The 19,909-nt window shown below is 43.5% G+C and overlaps 1 protein-coding gene across 1 annotated transcript in view; it reads right to left on the bottom strand.

Moving 5' to 3' along the window:
• Positions 1-19,909, bottom strand: part of STAB1 (stabilin 1) — a 357,595-nt gene that overhangs the window by 130,995 nt on the left and 206,691 nt on the right. Inside the window, exons 40-44 of the mRNA XM_040361004.1 lie at positions 12,240-12,285; positions 9,746-9,825; positions 5,674-5,799; positions 3,667-3,740; positions 462-536 (exon numbers count right to left, since the gene is read on the bottom strand). Coding sequence (XP_040216938.1) covers positions 462-536; positions 3,667-3,740; positions 5,674-5,799; positions 9,746-9,825; positions 12,240-12,285 — 401 coding nt within the window. The remainder of the gene's footprint in view (positions 1-461; positions 537-3,666; positions 3,741-5,673; positions 5,800-9,745; positions 9,826-12,239; positions 12,286-19,909) is intronic.

A 19,909-nucleotide genomic window follows, 5' to 3' on the forward strand; every position in this document is an offset into this window, starting at 1 on the left:
GATCCCCTCGTCACATGCCTGACTAAGGGGTCCTGCGTGACTTTGAAACATTGCACTACTCTTTTGATGTGATCATGCATTAAATTCTTAGCTTGGACGCTTCCTTGTTGATCCATGGTGTGCTGGCAAACGTTTTCCTTGTGACTTCTGAACCAGTTCCCAGCTGGCTGTTGCTGCATCACCCAATCCTTTGAAAGCTTTTCCAGGAATGTGTGTAATAGGAATATGAAGTTCTATGTACTGCTCTCATGTAAGGTGCCCTGTTCCCATGTAAAGTTCCAATGAAAAGTGCCCTGTTTCCATGTAAAGTGCCCGGTTCCCATGTAAAGTGCCCGGTTCCCATGTAAAGTGCCCAGCTCCCACATAATGTACTGTGCTCTCATACATTATGAATCAAATACATTTAGTGGAGCTTTTGGGTAAAAGCAGAATTAATCTATAAAAAAAAACTAATAGAAAACCTTCTTGCAGATGTTGATTTCTTCACAGATCTGTGTTCCATTTCCTTCATACCCTGGAAGACAGTTGCAAGCAACCTACAAGAAGAGCAAAAGATTAATTGATTAATAGAGAAAAGGCTGCCATATCTGTATTATGTAATGCTATTTCTTATCATATTTTACACATGGGCCTTTAATATATACTAGGAAACTGGTCATTCTCTGAACAACCTTCATATTTGAGTTTGAATGTTTGAAGACATTGGCAGGCCTTGAATCACTTTAACTCCACAACCGGCAAATCTTCTGGGCTTAGAGGTTTACAAATGTCATCCAGTTTTCAGTCTTAAAGTGACACTAAACTATATCCTTATTCTCCAAAAATAATCCACACATATTCACTACTTAAAAGGGGAGTTCCAGTTTTTTTTTTATGTTTATTAAAAGTCAGCAGCTACAAAAAGTGAAGCTGCTGGCTTTTAATAAACAGACACTCACCTGCTCCACGTTCCAGCGATGCACCACTCCTCTCCCCCTCTCCGGCCGGCGCCTTCATTCCTACTGTGGGCACCTGGCCGTGACAGCTTTCAGCTTCACGGCCGGGCACTCACTGCGCATGCGCGAGCGGCGCTGCGCTCTATGAGTGGTCAGGCGATCACCTGGGACCTGTCACATGTCCAAGGCGGTCGCCTACAGGGAGGGGCCGCCGTAGGCGATATGACGTATCGCCTAAGCGGTCCCTGGGTGGAAGGAGGAAGTGGGACAGGTAGCCCCACTCCTACTGAAGCCCCCACTCCCCCCCAAAAAAATTACATGCCAAACATGGCATGTAAGGGGGCAAGGAGTGGTTTAAGTGGAAGTTCCACTTTTGGGTGGAACTCAGCTTTAATGGGCCTGTAATCTATTTTTCATGAAATTGTTTACTATGCTTTTCTGCCTCCTTTTAACAACCTCCATGAGCTCCTGAACCTCTCCTTTTTTTCTTTCTCGTTTGTTTGGAATGCGTAACGTTATTTGCGGTCATGTTCCCTGTTCTATGTACACTACAAATTCCACAGTCCATATTCCCTAGTCTATTTCTGGAGTGAGCAACAGAGGGTGGCTACGCTTCTAATATATGTACAGGGGAGAATGAACTTAGCCAGTGCCACCCCCCAAAAGGAAGTTGGATCATAGCAGCAAAAAGTAAATCAAAAATGGAGGGAGGCATAAATTAAAATTTTTAAAACCAAAGTTGGATGCTTACATGAGCAAACTTGTTACTTTGGAGTGCATACTAAATCCAATAGGTCATAGGGCTAGTTTTCCATACAACTTTTCTATATACCGTATTTATCGGCGTATAGCGCGCTCCCGCATATAGCGCGCACCCCTAAAGTTGCCCCGAATTCCTGTGGAAAAAAGTTTTTTTGTACTTACAGTTTTGGTGTCTTGTGCAGCGTCCATCAGCGGCTTCGTCGGGTCCGGTGTCTGTCTGCGGCTTCGGGTGTCCTCTTCGTCGGGTCCGGCGTCCTTCTGCGGCGTCCTCCCGCGCCGAGTTTGAATACTGCGCCGACATATACAGAGCGCAGTACACTCGTGTATCGTCGGGCAGGCTCGGCAACTCTCACGCTGACGTCCTGTACGTCCAGGACGTCAGCGCGAGAGGACCCGAGACTGCCCGACAATACACGAGTGTACTGCGCTCGGTATATGTCGGCGCAGTATTCAAACTCGGCGCGGGAAAGCGGGTATCGGCGTATACCGCGCACCCACGATTTTGCCCTGATTTTCAGGGCCATAAAGTGCGCGGTATACGCCGATAAATACGGGTATTTCAAAATGAAAACACTAGAATGGCAATATTCAATATTCAAGCTTGTACTCTCTTGGAGAGTGCTTACATTAGTCACCTTTTCCTATTCCTTTTGCAGGAGTCTCACTATATCAAATGGTTATCTACCCCATCAGCTGTTTCAAATGCAGCAGTCTCCAAAAATTGCAACCTCACACTACTACCAAATAGTAATGTTGCAGGCAAAAGTGAACAACTAGCCCAGATTTACATCTCTAACCATTAACTCTGGCTGCTGACGTCTGCAGAGAGCAGTGACATGTTGACATGTAACTGTCTACCGCTGGCCATACATGGGTCAATTTTTTTTTGTTCAGCCAGAGGGTTGAATGAAAAAAAAAAACTGACCCGATTCCCCCATCCACACATTCAATGTGAATGGCGAAATCCTTCCCGCTATGTCATTGTATTCTGACAGCAGGGCTCCCCCACCGTCAGAATACACTGATCAGCACTTTAGCCTGCTGGCTGCATACGCTGATCAAACGAGAATTTACCAACAAGCCATGTTCGTGAGAAGTCGATCGCACAGCAATGGCCATACATGGATCAAAATTCATCCTGTTCCTGCTAAACCAGATGAATTTCCCATGCATGGCCAGCTTTAAGAAGGGCAAATGTGTCATGGAAGCAGTATCACACCCAAAACCAAAAATGTCATATATTGCCACTTACCAATTATTAGATATGGCGGCTGCATTTTTTTTTGTCTTTTTACCCGTTTTCACCTGGTGATCCGGCCAGTAACACACTCCTGTATTAATACCCCCCACTCTGGATGAAGGAGCACGGAGGGCACCTTTGGACAATGGCATGGTCAGTCTGGGGAGGGGGGTGTTAAATGTACTAGCAGATTTAGATATACTAAAACAAATTTAAGCCAAACTCATACTTTAAAAGCAGTCATTCCTTTTGGTATAAAGGTTTTACATGAATACATAAAAGGTGATTGTTGTAAGCAACCCTGCTAGTGTTAAATGGTTTGTCCTATCTCTGTCACTGACACATTCTGCTGGAGAGCTTGTTTAGTTGAGCAACAACAGACGTACTGGTCAGATCACCAGAAAGAAAATGAATGCAGCCATCACATCATAAAAATTGGTAAACTGCAATTTAATAAATGTTTTCTTTTGGGTTAATACTGCTTTAACATAGGGCTCTGATTTACAGCCTGACTTAATTTTCTCTATACTGTGGTAGAGGTATAATAGCGCCATTCAATGGAGGAATAATTGAGGCTTGGAGAACAGACTTGAGAAAAGTTCATAATCACAGATTGTTTACCAATGAGTTGTTATAAGTTGAATATTTAATTTTCAATGCTTTCTATTTAAACTGGCAAAGAAAAGCACTACTTAAGATATATTTGATTTCATATTTACAAAAACTCACTTTGTTAGGTCCGGTTTTTGTACATTCTGCTTTTGGATGACAACCACCATTATCTTCCACACATGCATCAATCTCTGCTCAAAAAACAAACAAACATATAGATAGATAGATATATAATGAAATGTAGCTTACTACTACCATTCCCTGGTAACAAGCACAAATAATGAAAGTGTTTGTCAAGCCAAAACTTTGTTTTATTTTGTGATGAGAACCCTTGGAGTTTTACTGCTTTCCAGGGCTTTGTTTGACCTGGTTATAGATGGGGCAAAAGAAAACCACTCGATTCCCCCATCAACCATGACTGTGTTGATGGGGGAATTCCTCCCGCGGAGCTATTGTGTTTTCCCTGCGGGGGGGGGGGGGGAGAGCAGTCCCCACTGGGAGAACACAGTGATTATTACTACAGGCTATAACAATAATCACATTTAAAATCCAACAGGCTGGATGTACCCAAGTTGATCGATTCAGCCTGCCCTTACATAATTTGTACTGTCTATGGCCAGCTTTGGAATTCCCCTCACTTATTGTCTGACTGACAAGAGGACAACACAATGGACAATTGCCAATTAAAAGTGATCAAAGTTGCCCTATAAAAAAAAAAAAGAAGCTGATCAATCAGGACTCCCCAGTCCGATGCTTCTAAATATACTGTACAATCATGCTCTACCATGCACTTGTAGCACAGTATGACTGAAAGCATTACCATATTAGCAAAGCAAGACTAGGGCACATACTTTAGTAGAAGACAAACATTGTCTGGTGATATTCCACTAGTCAATGAAGTAATTGAAAACAAAAGTGTCTGTATTACCCACAACTGATTGCTGTATATGTTTAACCTAGCCTGGAAAATGACAGTGGGAATAGGAATGGCTGTTATGAGAAACAGAGGCAATTTATTTTCAGGTATACATACTGTATGCCCATTATTTATATTTAAAGAAGTCTGGATAAGGTACAACCTTTTTGTTCTAGATGGTGCCTATGTAAAAAAAAAAAAAGCTAAACCCCAAGGCCCCTTTTACGCAATAAGCCTGCTTGGATACGCCTGTCCGCTTTTCAGGGGATCCGAACCATTGACTACTATGAGCAGACGGATGTCAGTGGAGATGTGTTCGCTGATACTCGTCTGCCATCCGATCTGCTAAAAACAGACCACAGATATATGTAATACGTTCAGCCATTGGTCTGGCGGATCAGATGAGATCTGATGAAAACAGACATGCTGTCTATTTTCGTCCGATCTCTCCATAGAAATCAACAGGGCTCTGACAGGTCCCTCCCTGCTCAGTGAGCAGAGACAGACCTGTCATCCGCCGGCTCAGCGGAGATCAATGGATCGATCTCCTGCTGAGTGGATCTGCCCTGTGTGAAATGGGCCTTATCTGGTTTATTTTCCCAGTGTCAGTCAGCAAGCTCTATACTAGATTTGCAGGAGAGGGAAAAACAGTCTAACTGGTCTACAGACTGATCAACATTAGGACTCAAGCGCACTGGGCTTAAAAAAAACGCAGCGTTTACAATTATTAGGCTTTTTTTAACCTGTATAAGCACCTCTATGTTAGTCTATGTGTTTGTCCATGCGCATACAGGTGCTTACAGGCTTAGAAGAGGAACATTTACAGACTGAAAAAAAAACCATCAAAAGCGTGTCAGGAGAGTAGTTGAAGGGCAGAAAAACGCTGAACACACCCAAACATATCTAAATTACCTAAACGCTAGACATGTTTAGGCACGTTTAGGTGTTTGAACATTAATGAATTCCAATGGCTAAAATGTTATATTTTGGCCAATGGAATTCATTAATGCTCAAGCGCTTGATGTGCTTTTACTTTCAAACAGAATAGGGGCATTTTTTAAGTAGGGTTTCTCCTGCCAGGAGTTCTGGCATTAAGAGGAGCAAAGTAAACGCACTGGGTGCATAAGGAGTAAAAGGAAGACAATTTTGACATTTCTATACTGTATAAATCTCCATTTTAGGCAAACATTAGAGACATTTATTCTCACCCAGACAGATAACTCCATCTCCACTGTAGCCATCAATGCAAGTGCAGCGTACTTGTCCTAATGGAGCCTTAGTGCAATTTGCATACACTGAACATCCACCATTGTTAGCAGAACAAGCATCCATCTCTGAAAAGTATAAAATGATCGCAGTGAGAAATCGTAATTGTAAAACTGCTGTAACTACTGCAATATTTAGACAGCAATGTATTGTGTGGACAGGGGCTCTTGATCTTAAACGCTTGACCAGGGCAGTCAGATAAAATTACTACCCCAAACCACACATGCATGCAACCTTACCATTACTATTGAATAATGACACGGACACCTTAATGGATTTAAATGGCCTGTTCGGCATTTTATTAACAAAAAACAAATAAACTCTAACCATTATTTAAATATTCCAGCTCCAATCCAAATACTTGGTTGCCCTTTCCCTGACGACCTCATCTTCAACTTTTTGATTCTGTGGTTTCTTCTAGTTAGCATCTGTCCCCAGCTGGCAAAATCGCCTCGAGGACTCACTAACCGACCACAGACCCCCACCAACTTATTTCCCGGTAGTCTAGACTGAAACCAGACCAATCAGGAGGACTCCATACCTGAGATGGGTCCCACCGTTTTCTCACATACCTCATGTCTTCAAACCCATCGTCAAGGACCCAACCGCAACGACCCTCTTCAACAGTCCACTCCAAAAGAAGGAAACACTTCCATTAGGGCAGGAGGGAGGGAGTTTCCACCACGATTCTTTCCCAGACTGCTGACCTCTGCTCCACCTCTATCCTGGACCATCTATACAGCTCCTCCCTGTCTCATCCTGCCCTCCAATCCAGTAAGAACAAGTTCTTTCCTTAAACACCCCCCTTTTCCTTAACTTATTCCTTTTTGTAAGCTACTTACACCCTGCCATGTATGTCCTGCGCCTCCTTTTCAATTCAGATGCATACATGTTTAAACTGGTCTATATGTACGCTAATAAGAATTTGTCTGCAAAAAATCCGACAACAATTGTCTGATGGAGCGTACAAACGATCAGATTTTAGGCCAACAGTCTGTCAACACATAATTCCTGTTGGAAAATCCGATCATGTGTACGAGGCTTTTGTTGCAGATTCCTACCTTTTGTTTTTCTGAAGAAATCCCTGTGTGTTTGTCTGTGCCTCAGTTCTGAGTGAGTCTAATAGGAGTGGTTTCATAATTATTAACCAGCTGCTGCATGTGCAAAGCTCAAATGAGGAAAATTCAAGGGTCTGCACCCCTTTAGACATAATTTCCTATTGGGAGTATCTCACCAAACATACATTTTTTGTTTCAGGGGATGCCTGAAATCTGACTTAGTGCAGTCTTCTGGGAAAATCAGTGAGCCAATTACACAAGTAGGGAATTACATATCTGGGGGCCATTCTGTGTACAGAACACCTTCAGCTAGCCAAATTGCACTGCATATTACAGAAAATGATTTGGATAAGAGCCTCTTAGTATAAACAATGAAGAAATAGTAGTACCATCATCCTAAAAGTCAGTTAGAATAGAATTAGGACTTAGGGGACCCAAAGGACCAAGAGAGAGGGGGCAAGAGGACTATATTGGTACTGTATAGAAAGGTAAACTCAAAAAGTAATTGGAGTTAAAAGATATATATCAATTTATTAACATGGTATCAAAAAGACAAACATAGTCATAAAAAACATCACAATAATAATACAGGACAATGAACATGTTGCAGGACCAACCAGACAAGTCACCGGGCTAAAGTAGTCCCCAAAGGGAGAGTCACGGTAAAAGGAGGAGGTCGCGCAAGACGGGATCTCGACTAATTTCGCTTCATCAGGAGAATTCTAAAAATTATACATAGTTGTTAGCACAAAGGGCTATATATATACATATAAGTAAACATGCATAGGCCAATAAAGTGTCAACAAACAAGTATTGGAGTATCAAACATATATAAGTAAACATTACTGATGGTCGAAACTAGTCGAGAACCCGTCTTGCGCAACCTCCTCTTTCACCGTGACTCTCCCTTTGGGGACTACTTTAGCCCGGTGACTTGTCCTGTATTATTGTTGTGATGTTTTTGTATGACTATGTTTGTCTTTTTAAAACCATGTTAATAAATTGATATATATCTTTTAACTCCAATTACTTTTTGAGTTTACCTTTCTATACAGTACCGATATAGTCCTCTTGCCCCCCTCTCTCTTGGTCTTTTGGGTCCTTGGGGTCCCCTAAGTCCTAATTCTTTATTACAGAAAATGACAGTACTGCATATTACAGAAAAAGACAGCACTGCAGATTAAAACAGAGAGGTAATTTTAAATAACATTCAATTACAATATGACTCAATTGTATAAGCTAAAATATATATTTTTTTAATTAACATAGTAAAACACACTCTTCAGTTGACTAAAGACACCTAAGCGTCCATGAAAAATAGCAGAAAATGTGTTTTACAGCACTGGCCATCATTTACAAATCCACCCCCAACATATACAAAGCCGCCCCTCACCGACATGAACACGCCTCGGCAGTGGCAGGCACAATCTGACACAAAAATTTCTTCCATCGGCTATTGTGCTGTTCCGTGCGGCGCATTGCGCAGGTCGTCCCAGGCACTTCTTGACAGAACACCGGCAATGGCACAGTTCCAATCGATGCAATGCCAACTTTGCGGCACTGCACCGATTTGCAAAGGTAGTTCCTGCACTACTTTTTCACATTTCAGGTGTGACTTTAATAGACATCTGTGCATGAAGCCGAACACATGTCTTTCAAGTAGCACCTAAAATCATGCTGACCTGCTAATTTGAAATTGTGCTACTTCAATGTGAACAAGGGCTAAGTGCTTTTTGCATTTAAAGAACAATATCATGGCTTATTTTGAGGGTATTGCTTTTTCGTTTGAAAATTCATTATGATCAGTACAACATAACCGGTAAAGTTATGGCTATCTGCAGGAACTTTCACTGATCTCTACTGGGATAGCCCCGAGATGTCTGAAATTCAGAAAAAAATCTTACACATCAATGGAAATACTCTGTATACCCAAGATCACTGAACAATGACCAGGTGATTACTTATGCTGGACATACACAGCTCCAATTTTGGATGATGTTTAATGCTGAATCGGGTAAAATTTGAGCTGTGGGTGTCCCCGTTGGCACCATCTGGCTCAACAAACTTATGCATAAAGAGAAAACAATCAGCGCAAACAAATATAAATAGAGCACAGGTAAATGCAAGCTGAACACTATAGGTAATCACAAAGCCTATAATTAATATGCAAAACAATGGTTAGTGCAGTGCAATAGATTAGGGAAAAAAGTCCATTCCACATGAAAAGAAGAACTGTAAACATCCCAAAAAGTGAAAGGCAAGACCCCTCGTGAAGGAAGATGAGGTATAATCCTCCAGTGATGCATGTGTGACAAGATCCTCCACCAAAGCCAAATGCGCTTACCAGATCAGATGTACCTCTGTGCAACAGAAAGTCATATACACATTTATACGCGCAGGGATGATGGTAATTTCCAGCGCAGCTTGGATGTCTCCAATGTGGCAAGGTGATCTCCAGCCCAGCAAGGGTACCCGGCAATATTAGCCTCTAATGTAGCGGTGGTAGACAGTGTAGTGGTAACGCCATCCAAAGTAGGTATATAAAATCAAGATCCACGGATCGATCACAGAGAGACATCCGTGCAAAAGCTCCTCCCACCGTATGTGGCGTTACGTCCTTGCAGGACTTCGTCAGCCCCACCCTCGCTGACAAAGTTCTGCAAGGATGTAACGACGTGTACGGGGGGGGGGGGAATCGCTTTTGCACAGACGTTACCGACTGCCATCTCTCTGTGCTCGATCTGTGGATCTTGCTGTAAACTTTTATTGGCAATTTTACTATTTGCGCTAGCATTTTATGCCTTTTATAGCCTAACCCCGCTGGGTTGAACGAAAAAAAAGCTAGTGGTGTGTACCAGGCATTTGAAATGATAACAACACATCATGGTGATAATAATGGAATTTTGCCCAAACTATATTACCCTAAAGCACAAAGTCCCACAAATCTTTCCCATACCTGTACAATGTGTGCCATTTCCTGTATATCCAGCAAGGCAAGAGCATTTTCCTGTGGTGTTTGTAGGTCCTGGAATACAACTGAAAAAATGAAAATGAAAGGATTATCTGTTCGTCTCAAGGTAAGCAAAAGCCGGTGAGAACAACATTACTTATCTAAAAATAAACCCAAAGGCTGCCAATTATGATCTGATTTTGGAAATGTTAGTTGCTTGGCTGTAATGCTGATGATTTTAACACATAAACATTCTAAGCCACTTACTTGGAACAAGTATACAGCCAAAGGAAGTTAAAGGAGAAGTATAGGCAAAACTTGTTTGGCTTAACTTCTCCTATGGATCACAGGAGTGCAATTCGTTTTGCACTCCTGTGATCCGTTTTCAGCAGAGAGCAGGCTGAAATCCGCTCTCTGCTGACATCACAGATTTCAGTCCAGGCACCATGTCATCACGTCAATATCTACAGCCACATCTACAGCTATACTGCCCTATACTACCCATATCCACCACCATACTGTCCTATACTACCCACATCCACCACCATACTGTCCTATACTACCCACATACACCAGTATGCTGCCCTATAATACCCACATCCACCACCATACTGCCCTATACTACCCACATCTACCACTATACTGTCCTATACTACCCACATCTACCACTATACTGTCCTATACTACCCACATTCACCATTACACTGCCCTATACTACTCACATCCACCACTATAATGCCCTATACTACCCACATCCACCACTATACTGCCCTATACTACCCACATCTACCACTATACTGTCCTATACTACCCACATCCACCACTATACTGCCCTATACTACCCACATTCACCATTACACTGCCCTATACTACCCATATTTACCACTGCACTGCCCTATACTACCCACATCCACCACTATACTGTCCTATACTACCCACATCTACCACTATACTACCCACACCTTCCACTATACTGCCCTATACTATCCACATCTACCACTATACTGTCCTATAATACCCATATATACCACTACATTGCCCTATACTACCCACATCCACCACTATACTGTCCTATACTACCCACGTACACCACTATACTGTCCTATACTACCCACAGCCACCACTACACTGCCCTATACTACCAATATATTCCACTATACTACCCACATCTACCACTATACTGCCCTATACTATCCACACCTACTACTACACTGCCCTATACTACCCACATCTACCACTATACTGCCCTATACTACCCACATCTACTGCTACACTGCCCTATACTACCCACATCCACCACTACACTTCCCTATACTACCCAATCCTATCATTATACCACCTATACTACCCAAACATGACACTATACATTACTACACCCTATACTGTACCCTGCTGATTTCCCCTTTACTGTGCCCCCTGATCCCATACTGTGTACAGTTTTACATAACTACCGGCCACTGAGAAGCAGGGGGCAGTGTGTACAGGGAAAAAGAGTCAGTGTATACAGAGGGTCAGTGTATATTCGGGGGACAGTGTGTAGAGTAGACAACACAGTGTGTATAGGGGGTGAATTTAATTTGGGATAATTCCCTGGTTGTGTATATTTTTTGTTTCTAGTTCAACTCAAAAGCCACACCCAATATGTAGCATCATTTATACATACCTATTCCTTGCCACTACGCGCATATCGCGCCACAGGTCACTATATCCCTGGTAGGGGCCCTAATGCATTACTTTGCCCAGGGGCCAATGAAGTTATTAGGATGGCCCTGCTTACCCTCCTTGTCAGGAACCTTTCCCTAGCACTGTTACTGTCACTTCACAGACTGGGTACCTGTCCCTACTCTGTCCACTCGCCAAAGCATGCCAAAACATAGGAGCCAGGGCCTTAAAAAGGCTCTGCCTGACCCAAAATGGTTGCTTAAGTCACATGGAGCAACGGCATCCAATAGGATAGCTTCCCCAGTGACCCAGGAAACCATAGAGAAACCTTGTTCCTCCCTGCCTTCCTCTTCGGAAGAGAGACACCTGCCATGGAGAAAATAGACTGCACCTGCCTACACACACACACACACTTCTTAAGATGCCTTATAATAATAGTAGCTGCGGTTTACAGACAACTTTCTGAGCTGCTGCAGTAGAAAATAAATGCAAGCATCTCATTGGTTGCTGCTGGTAATATAGATCCTTAAGTATTATTTTACTGAAAGGGTAGTTGAAGTTTGGAATGAACTTCCAGCAGAGGTAGTGAGATAGTCAACAGTAAATGGATTCAAACATGCTTGGGACAAACATGGATCTATACTCAGACAAAAAAAAGTTAACGAAAAAAAAAATGAAAAATGGGCAGACTTAATGGACTACTCTGTCTTTTTCTGCCGTCACTTTATGTTTCTATCCTCATCTAAGATGGTACACAGGTGGCACACAGGTAGCACACAGGGAGGTCATTATTTTTACTAGATCTAAAATATTGTGTTTAGTAAAAGGTTTCACTTACTTGGCATTGAAGCTGCAGGTGCCATTGCATAAATCATTTTTAATGTCTAGAAAAATAAAATGTGGCACTTTAAAATTGAATTAAATTCATAACCAATAGTGCAGTTGGGTCATAGTGGACAAAATTACAAAAAGTGTGTTCGGTATGAGGTTTCTCTTGGAAGTTTAACAGCTCGAAAAGTTGCTTAAATCATTGTAGGTGTCAAATAGGATACATAGTGAAAGAATAGTCAATTATAATACACATTAGTTCACACCTGTTTGTTTTGATTGCAGTGCATTAAAAAAGTCTGCATGATGCACTTTCGTTAAAATGCGCATTTTATAGATAAATAGAGAATTGGGAGAGGGAGACTTTTAAAGTGTCAAAACAAATACGGCTATAATATATTTTGACGGTATGCGAAGTGAGGTAATGGATAATGAATATATTTCACCTCGCATGCGTTCTGTTGCAAGAGACTGAAGTGGAATCCAGCCCGGGTTTTTCTAGCCTCTGTGGCAGGCTTGGTTCCGGTCCAGATGTTATGGTCCACTTGAGTTCACACTCAGGTGGACTTTAAAGACCACAGACCACTTTTACCTACAGGTAAGCCTAGATTAAGGCTCACCTGTAGGTGCAAGAAATATCTCCTAACCCCTACACGGTTTAAGAGATATTTGCAAAAGACATGCACTGATGTCTACGGCGCATCGTGCCGCTTCTAACGGCGATCATGCCATTAGTGGCGGCATGCGCGGGAGTGATGTCATCGCGGCTTCGGCTAATCACGGTGCTGGAGCCACGATACCTGGAAGTCACTCTGGGAGAGATGGCGGTGATGTAGGAGGCGAACGAGGACGGCTGCGGGGGCTTTGATCTCAGGTAAGTACTTCATAATGAGCGAGTATGCTATGCATACTAGCTCCATTATGCCTTTGTCTTGCAGGGAGTATTTTTTTTTTCTTTCTTACCGAGGCTTTGCTTCCTCTTTAGATGAGCAGGAAGAGAGCACAGGATAGCTCTGGCCTGAGACTCAGAAGGAAATCTGAGAGAGAGAGAGCTCTGTTTGGATTTAAAAACAAGGTTTGCTTTGTCACATGTTTTGTGGGTGTCGGGGACCAGCCCCACACCGTATAGGGAGGAGACTACTGTATAGTTGGCAGGATGGCAATCCTTGCCGGATGGCAAGGATTTGTTTTACTATTTTTGTTTGTTTTCATTATTTTGTAAACCTCTGCTAAATAAACCTGGCAACCCCCCAGATTTTAAAGAAATTGCCTGGTTTTTAGCCTTTTTTCTGTGTTTTTCTAATGTTATTATCAAGTGTGGGCATGGCCACCTCCATTGATGTGAATTCAGATTTTCCAAAATGGCTGATGGGGCTACACGTGTGCATATGACATCATCACTTCCACACATGCACAAGTGGCACCTCCAGATGTCCGCATTTGATTGGCAGATTCGTCTGCCATCAAGTAGGACGACTACAAATAGCCCTGCATGGCGGTGGTTTAGCTTGTCAAGACCATTTGCGCTAAGAGCCAGGAATCAATCTCTGCAGTTTCAAGGGTAATTAACTGAAGTTTCCTTATGTTACAATATACTGACTCTGTTTACTCATTTAGCTATAACTGCTTTGGCAAACATTTTTATGCCTTGCAGACTTACTGAATCTGAAGCTAGTGAATTCTGAGGTCTTTGGTGATGATCATTGCCCGATTCCCCCTGTAGACCGTTTTTTTTTTTTCTTTGCTTTATTTAGCTATAGGGTAAGAGCCAGTGTGCATTGGCACACACATTTATTGAAAATCTAGATGTAGGTAATTTTCTCTCCTGTTACACTCCTAGTTTTTTTTATCATAACTTTTTGGCTCCCTCTGGTGGTGGATAAAGGAAGTTACAGCTTCCAAGTTTTCCAAATTTTCATATAATTTAGGTAATTATCATTCAATTATGTTGTCATTTAGACAGTTGATGTTAGTGGCATCCATTTTATATATTTTCAAATGGGCATGGTGGTTCTCATATGACACACTGATATCCTAATATTTGGCAGTACGGTTGTCCTGGTGTGTTTGCATATTGACCTGAAATCAGTTTTGGGCCAGCGAGCGCGATTGCCTCTGGCCACACACGAGCGGGAACACAGGGGTTTGTGAGTGTAAACACACAAATCCCTGTGGTGTCTGAGGAGGACAAAGTAGAAAACACGGTGAGTCCCCTTCCTCCCACAGTTAGAACACACAATAGGGTACACAGTTAACACCTTGATCGCCCCCTAGGGTTAACCTCTTCCCTGCCATTGACATTTACATAGTAATCAGTGCATATTTATAGCACTGATCACTATGTGAATGGTCCCAAAAATGTGTCAAAAGTGTATCCGACCTGTCCGTCGCAACACCGCAAAAAATTGCACAATATAAATGCCATAAATCTTTCCCATAGTTTGTACACGCTATAACTTTTAAGCAAACCAATCAATATACGCTTATTCCGTTTTTTTTTTTTACCAAAAATATGTAGAGAATACATATCGGCCTAAACCGAGGGAAAAAAAATTTTTGTAAAAGATATTGTGTTTTTTTCAAAATTGTCGCTTTTTTTTTTGTTTAGAGCGCAAAAAATAAAAACTAGAGGTGATCAAATATCACCAAAAGAAAAAAAGGACGTAAATTTTGTGGGGAAAAAAGGACGCCAATTTTGTTTGGGCACAACGTGCAATCGTCAGTTAGCCCTGGTTCACACTGGGTACGATTTGGAACGATTTGAGATGCGATTTGACATGTCAAATCGCATCTCAAATCGGCGGCAATTGTCGGCAATGGCACTGTCCTAATCAGTGCGATCTGCGATTTCAAAAAGTAGTTCCTGTACTACTTTTTGCGATTTCGGGCCGCGATTTACATTAAATTGTGGCCGAAATCGCGGCAAATCGCGGCAAAATGGCGGCAGCGAAATCGCGGTAAAATCGCGCATTTTACCGCGATTTTGAATTCGCAGCAGTGTGAACCTAGGCTCAAAGTGATGCAGTGGGGGTTATTTACTAAAGGCAAATTCACTTTGCACTAGAAGTGCACTTGGAAGTGCAGTCGCTGTAGATCCAAGGGGGACATGCAAGGAAAATAAAGAACAGCATTTTTGCTTGTACATGATTGGATGATAAAATCAGCAGAGCTTCGCCTGATTTCAGATCTTCCCCTCAGATTTACAGTGACCACACCTCCAAGTGCACTTTCAAGTGCACATGGAGTGCAGAGTGGATTTGCCTTTAGTAAATCAACCCCAGTATCTCAAAAAATGCCCCGGTCATTGGTCAGCCAAATCTTCCGGGTCTGAAGTGGTTAACCCATGTACAATAAAACTTTTTTTATTATGCATGCTATAGCTTTGTTTTGGCACCTTAAAAGTCCCCCTCTCCCAATTCTCTATTTATCCTTACTATTTGGGATGTGGTGCCTTGCTTCACTCATCTCTGGCTGATCTGCCCATTGCGCATTTTATAGAGTTCAATGGTAACGCAACAAAAACGCAACACACAGATGTGAACTAGCCCTAAAAATTTACTTTGTAAAAATGTTATGCATCTTTAAAAAACACTTTTTTGGTTTCTTGTATTTAATTGCCAAATAAGGATGAGCATAACTGGACAGCGGTAAAAAAGAATGTCTGCATTTGGGGGGAAAATAATACTACAGAATGGAAAGCAAAAAACACACTTTGCTAGACCTTCTAGTGAAGAACTGTGCATATGAAGGGTACTCACAGCTACTGTATAATGGGTAAAGTAGGATGTATATGTAGATGTGATTGTGTATGTATGTTTACATTAGGATACGGATATAATAAGATTTTTTCAGTGAGGTCACAGCATTTGGATATTTCCTGTGTGTGAAAGTCATTCTGACATTAAAGCAGGGGTTCACCCAAAAAAAATTTTTAACATTACATTCAGCCGAGTTGTCAGAATGACAAATCGCCTGTTTTTTTTTATTTCTTCGCCGTACATACCGTATTTTCACCGCCGCTTCCGGGTATGTAATCTGCGGGACTGGGCGTTCCTAATTGATTGACATCCTTCCAACCAGCGCATACAGCGCGTCACGAGTTGCCGAAAGAAGACTGACTGCGAGTTGGCTCTATACGGCGCTTGCGCACGACGTTCGGCTTCTTTCGGCAACTCGTGACGCGCTGTATGCGCTGGTCAAAAGGATGTCAATCAATTAGGAACACCCAGTCCCGCAGATTACATACTCGGAAGCGGCGGTGAAAATACGGTATGTACGGCAAAGAAAAAAAAAAAAGGGATTTTTAATACAGCTTACCTGTAAAATCCTTTTCTTGGAGTACATCACGGGACACAGAGCGGCATATTCATTACTATGTGGGTTATATGGAGTACCTTCAGGTGATGGACACTGGCAATCTCAAATAGGAAGTGCCCCTCCCTATATAACCCCCTCCCATAGGAGGAGTACCTCAGTTTTGTAGCAAGCAGTATGCCTCCCAAAATGGTCCCCATAAGAGGGGTGGGAGCTCTGTGTCCCGTGATGTACTCCAAGAAAAGGATTTTACAGGTAAGCTGTATTAAAAATCCCTTTTTCTTTCTCGTACATCACGGGACACAGAGCGGCATATTCATTACTATGTGGGATGTCCCAAAGCAATGCTTACAATGAGGGGAGGGAGAACATCTTCCCAAGACAAAAGGATTTAATTTAGAGATATACTCAAATCATAATAAATCCAACTTAGTTGAGAAAAATAATTTTTAAATTTAACTCAAAAGGGAGCCCCCGGAATCCGAGGGTCTCAAACTGCAGCCTGCAGCACTGCCTGCCCAAAGGCTGTATCAGTATTCCTTCTTACGTCCAACTGGTAGAATTTTGTAAACGTGTGGACAGAAGACCAGGTTGCCGCCTTGCAAACTTGAGCCATAGAGATCTGGTGGTGTGCTGCCCAGGAGGCACCCATGGCCCTAGTAGAATGAGCCTTTAATGATAACGGAGGAGGCAACCCTTTCAAGCCGTAGGCCTGAGTGATTAACTGTTTAATCCATCTCGAGATGGTGGATTTTGCAGCTGCCTGCCCCTTCTTGGGCCCATCCGGTAAAATGAACAACACATCTGTTTTCCGGATCTTCTCTGTAGCTTTAAGATAGGCCTTCATGGCCCTGACAATATCCAAGGTATGCAGCAACCCTTCCTTTCTGGAAGTAGGCTTAGGAAAGAAGGATGGCAATACCAAATCCTGGTTTAGATGAAAACTGGATATAACCTTTGGTAGGAAGGAAGGATGAGGGCGGAGAACGACCTTGTCCTTATGTAAAATAAGATATGGTTCCTTACAGGATAAGGCTGCCAGTTCCGATACTCTTCTGGCGGAAACCATGGCGACCAAAAATACTAACTTCCTTGTCAGTAAAACCAAAGGAATTTCAGCCAACGGCTCAAAAGGTTGTTTCTGTAAACTTGACAGAACAAGATTTAAATCCCACGGACAAAGCGGGGATTTAACTGGAGGATTAATACGTAAGACCCCTTGAATGAAGGTCTTAACTAGCGAGTGGGTGGCCAGCGGCCGCTGAAACCATACTGACAAAGCTGAAATCTGTCCTTTGATTGTGCTTAATGCCAGTCCTTTATCCACTCCTAGCTGGAGAAAACTTAATACTCTATCGAGGGTAAACTTGCGAGAAAGCCATCGCTTGGACTCACACCAGCCTACATAGGCCTTCCAGACCCTGTAATAAATCACCCTAGAGACCGGTTTCCTGGCTCTGATTAGGGTAGAGATTACTTTCTGAGACAGACCTCTACCCCTGAGAATCAGGGATTCAGCTTCCAGGTCGTCAAATTTAGATGCCGTAAGGCAGGGTGGAGGATCGGACCCTGCGATAGCAGGTCTGGCCGTAGAGGAAGAGTCCAAGGGTCTCCCACTACCATCTTTAGGATTAGTGAATACCATGCCCTTCTGGGCCATGCTGGAGCTACCAGGATGACTGGTATGTGCTCCACCCTGATCCTGCGCAGCAGGCGGGGTAGTAACTGGAGCGGGGGAAATGCATAAAGAAGTTTGAACTGATGCCAAGGGCAAACTAACGCATCGGTTCCGCAGGCTCTGGGATCCCTTGTGCGGGACATGAACCTGTCTAGCTTCTTGTTTAGTCTCGATGCCATGATATCCACGTCCGGCACTCCCCATTTCTGGCAGAGTGTCTGAAAGACCTGTGGATGCAGAGACCACTCCCCCGGCAACAGAGTCTGGCGACTTAAGAAGTCCGCCTGTAGGTTGTCCACTCCGGGAATGAATATAGCCGATATGCAGGGCACATGGGCTTCCGCCCACAAGAAAATCAAGCTCACTTCTCTCTGAGCGGCTTGACTCTTGGTTCCCCCTTGGTGATTTATGTATGCCACCGCCGTGGCATTGTCCGATTGTATTCTCACCGGGAACCCCTGCAGTTTGGACGTCCAAGCCCTGAGGGCTAGTCGAGCAGCTCTGAGCTCCAAGATATTGATGGGCAACTGCTTCTCTGCCGCTGCCCAAGTGCCCTGGCGAGTGCAACCATCCAAAATTGCTCCCCAGCCGATCAGGCTGGTGTCTGTGGTTACTATCTTCCAGGTCACAGGACTGAACGTCTTTCCCTTCAGGAGATTCTGAGGGATTAACCACCAAGCTAGACTTTGCCGGACTCTTGGTGAGAGTGGCAAAGGAATCTCCAAGGCCTGAGGCCTCTTGCTCCATGCTGACAGGATGGCTGCCTGCAGGATGCGAGTGTGGCTCTGAGCGTACGGTACCGCCTCGAATGTGGCCACCATCTTGCCTAGTAGCCGCATACATAGGCGAACAGTTGGCTTTCTCTTGCTCAGCACTATTTGTATTAGCTCTTTGATGGCCTTGACCTTTAATAGAGGTAGGAACACCTTCTGTTGTTCTGTATCCAATCTCATGCCGAGATATTCCAGCTGCCTTGTGGGCCGAAATGCTGATTTGTCTCGATTTAGGACCCAGCCGAACCTCTCGAGGTACTGAACCGTGAGGGCGACTGCTCGTTCCAGGCCAGGAGACGAGTGGTCTACGACCAAGAGGTCGTCCAGGTAAGCTAGGACCGTGACCCCTTGGGTCCTTAGATTGGCTAGGATTGGGGCTAGGACCTTCGTGAATACCCGGGGGGCCGTAGCCAACCCGAAGGGGAGCGCCACAAATTGGAAATGACGCTGAGCCACCGAGAAGCGTAGAAATACCTGATGTGGCTGAAAAATTGGCACATGAAGGTAAGCATCCTTTATGTCTATGGACGCCATGAAGTCGTCCTTCTGGAGCACGGCGACAGCTGACCGAATAGTTTCCATCCGGAATGAGCGGACCTTTAGGTACGCATTTACTCCCTTTAAGTCCAAAATTGGCCTGACATCGCCGTTGGGCTTTGGGATGATAAACAGGTTGGAGTAGAACCCCAAACCCTGTTCCTGGACTGGTACTTCTACTATCACCTTCTGGCACAGCAGATGATTCAATGCCGCCATCAACGCGGCTCCCTTCACCGGGTCGCCTGGTACTCTTGACTCCTGGTAATGAGGAGGAGGGAATTTTGAAAATTCTAGTTTGTAGCCCGTGGCCACGGAAGACCGTACCCAGCAGTCGGGAATGCTGGCCTCCCAAACTTCTGCAAAGAGACGTCGCCT

The sequence above is a fragment of the Rana temporaria genome, chromosome 7 (assembly GCF_905171775.1).
Source record: "Rana temporaria chromosome 7, aRanTem1.1, whole genome shotgun sequence".
NCBI lineage: Eukaryota > Metazoa > Chordata > Amphibia > Anura > Ranidae > Rana > Rana temporaria.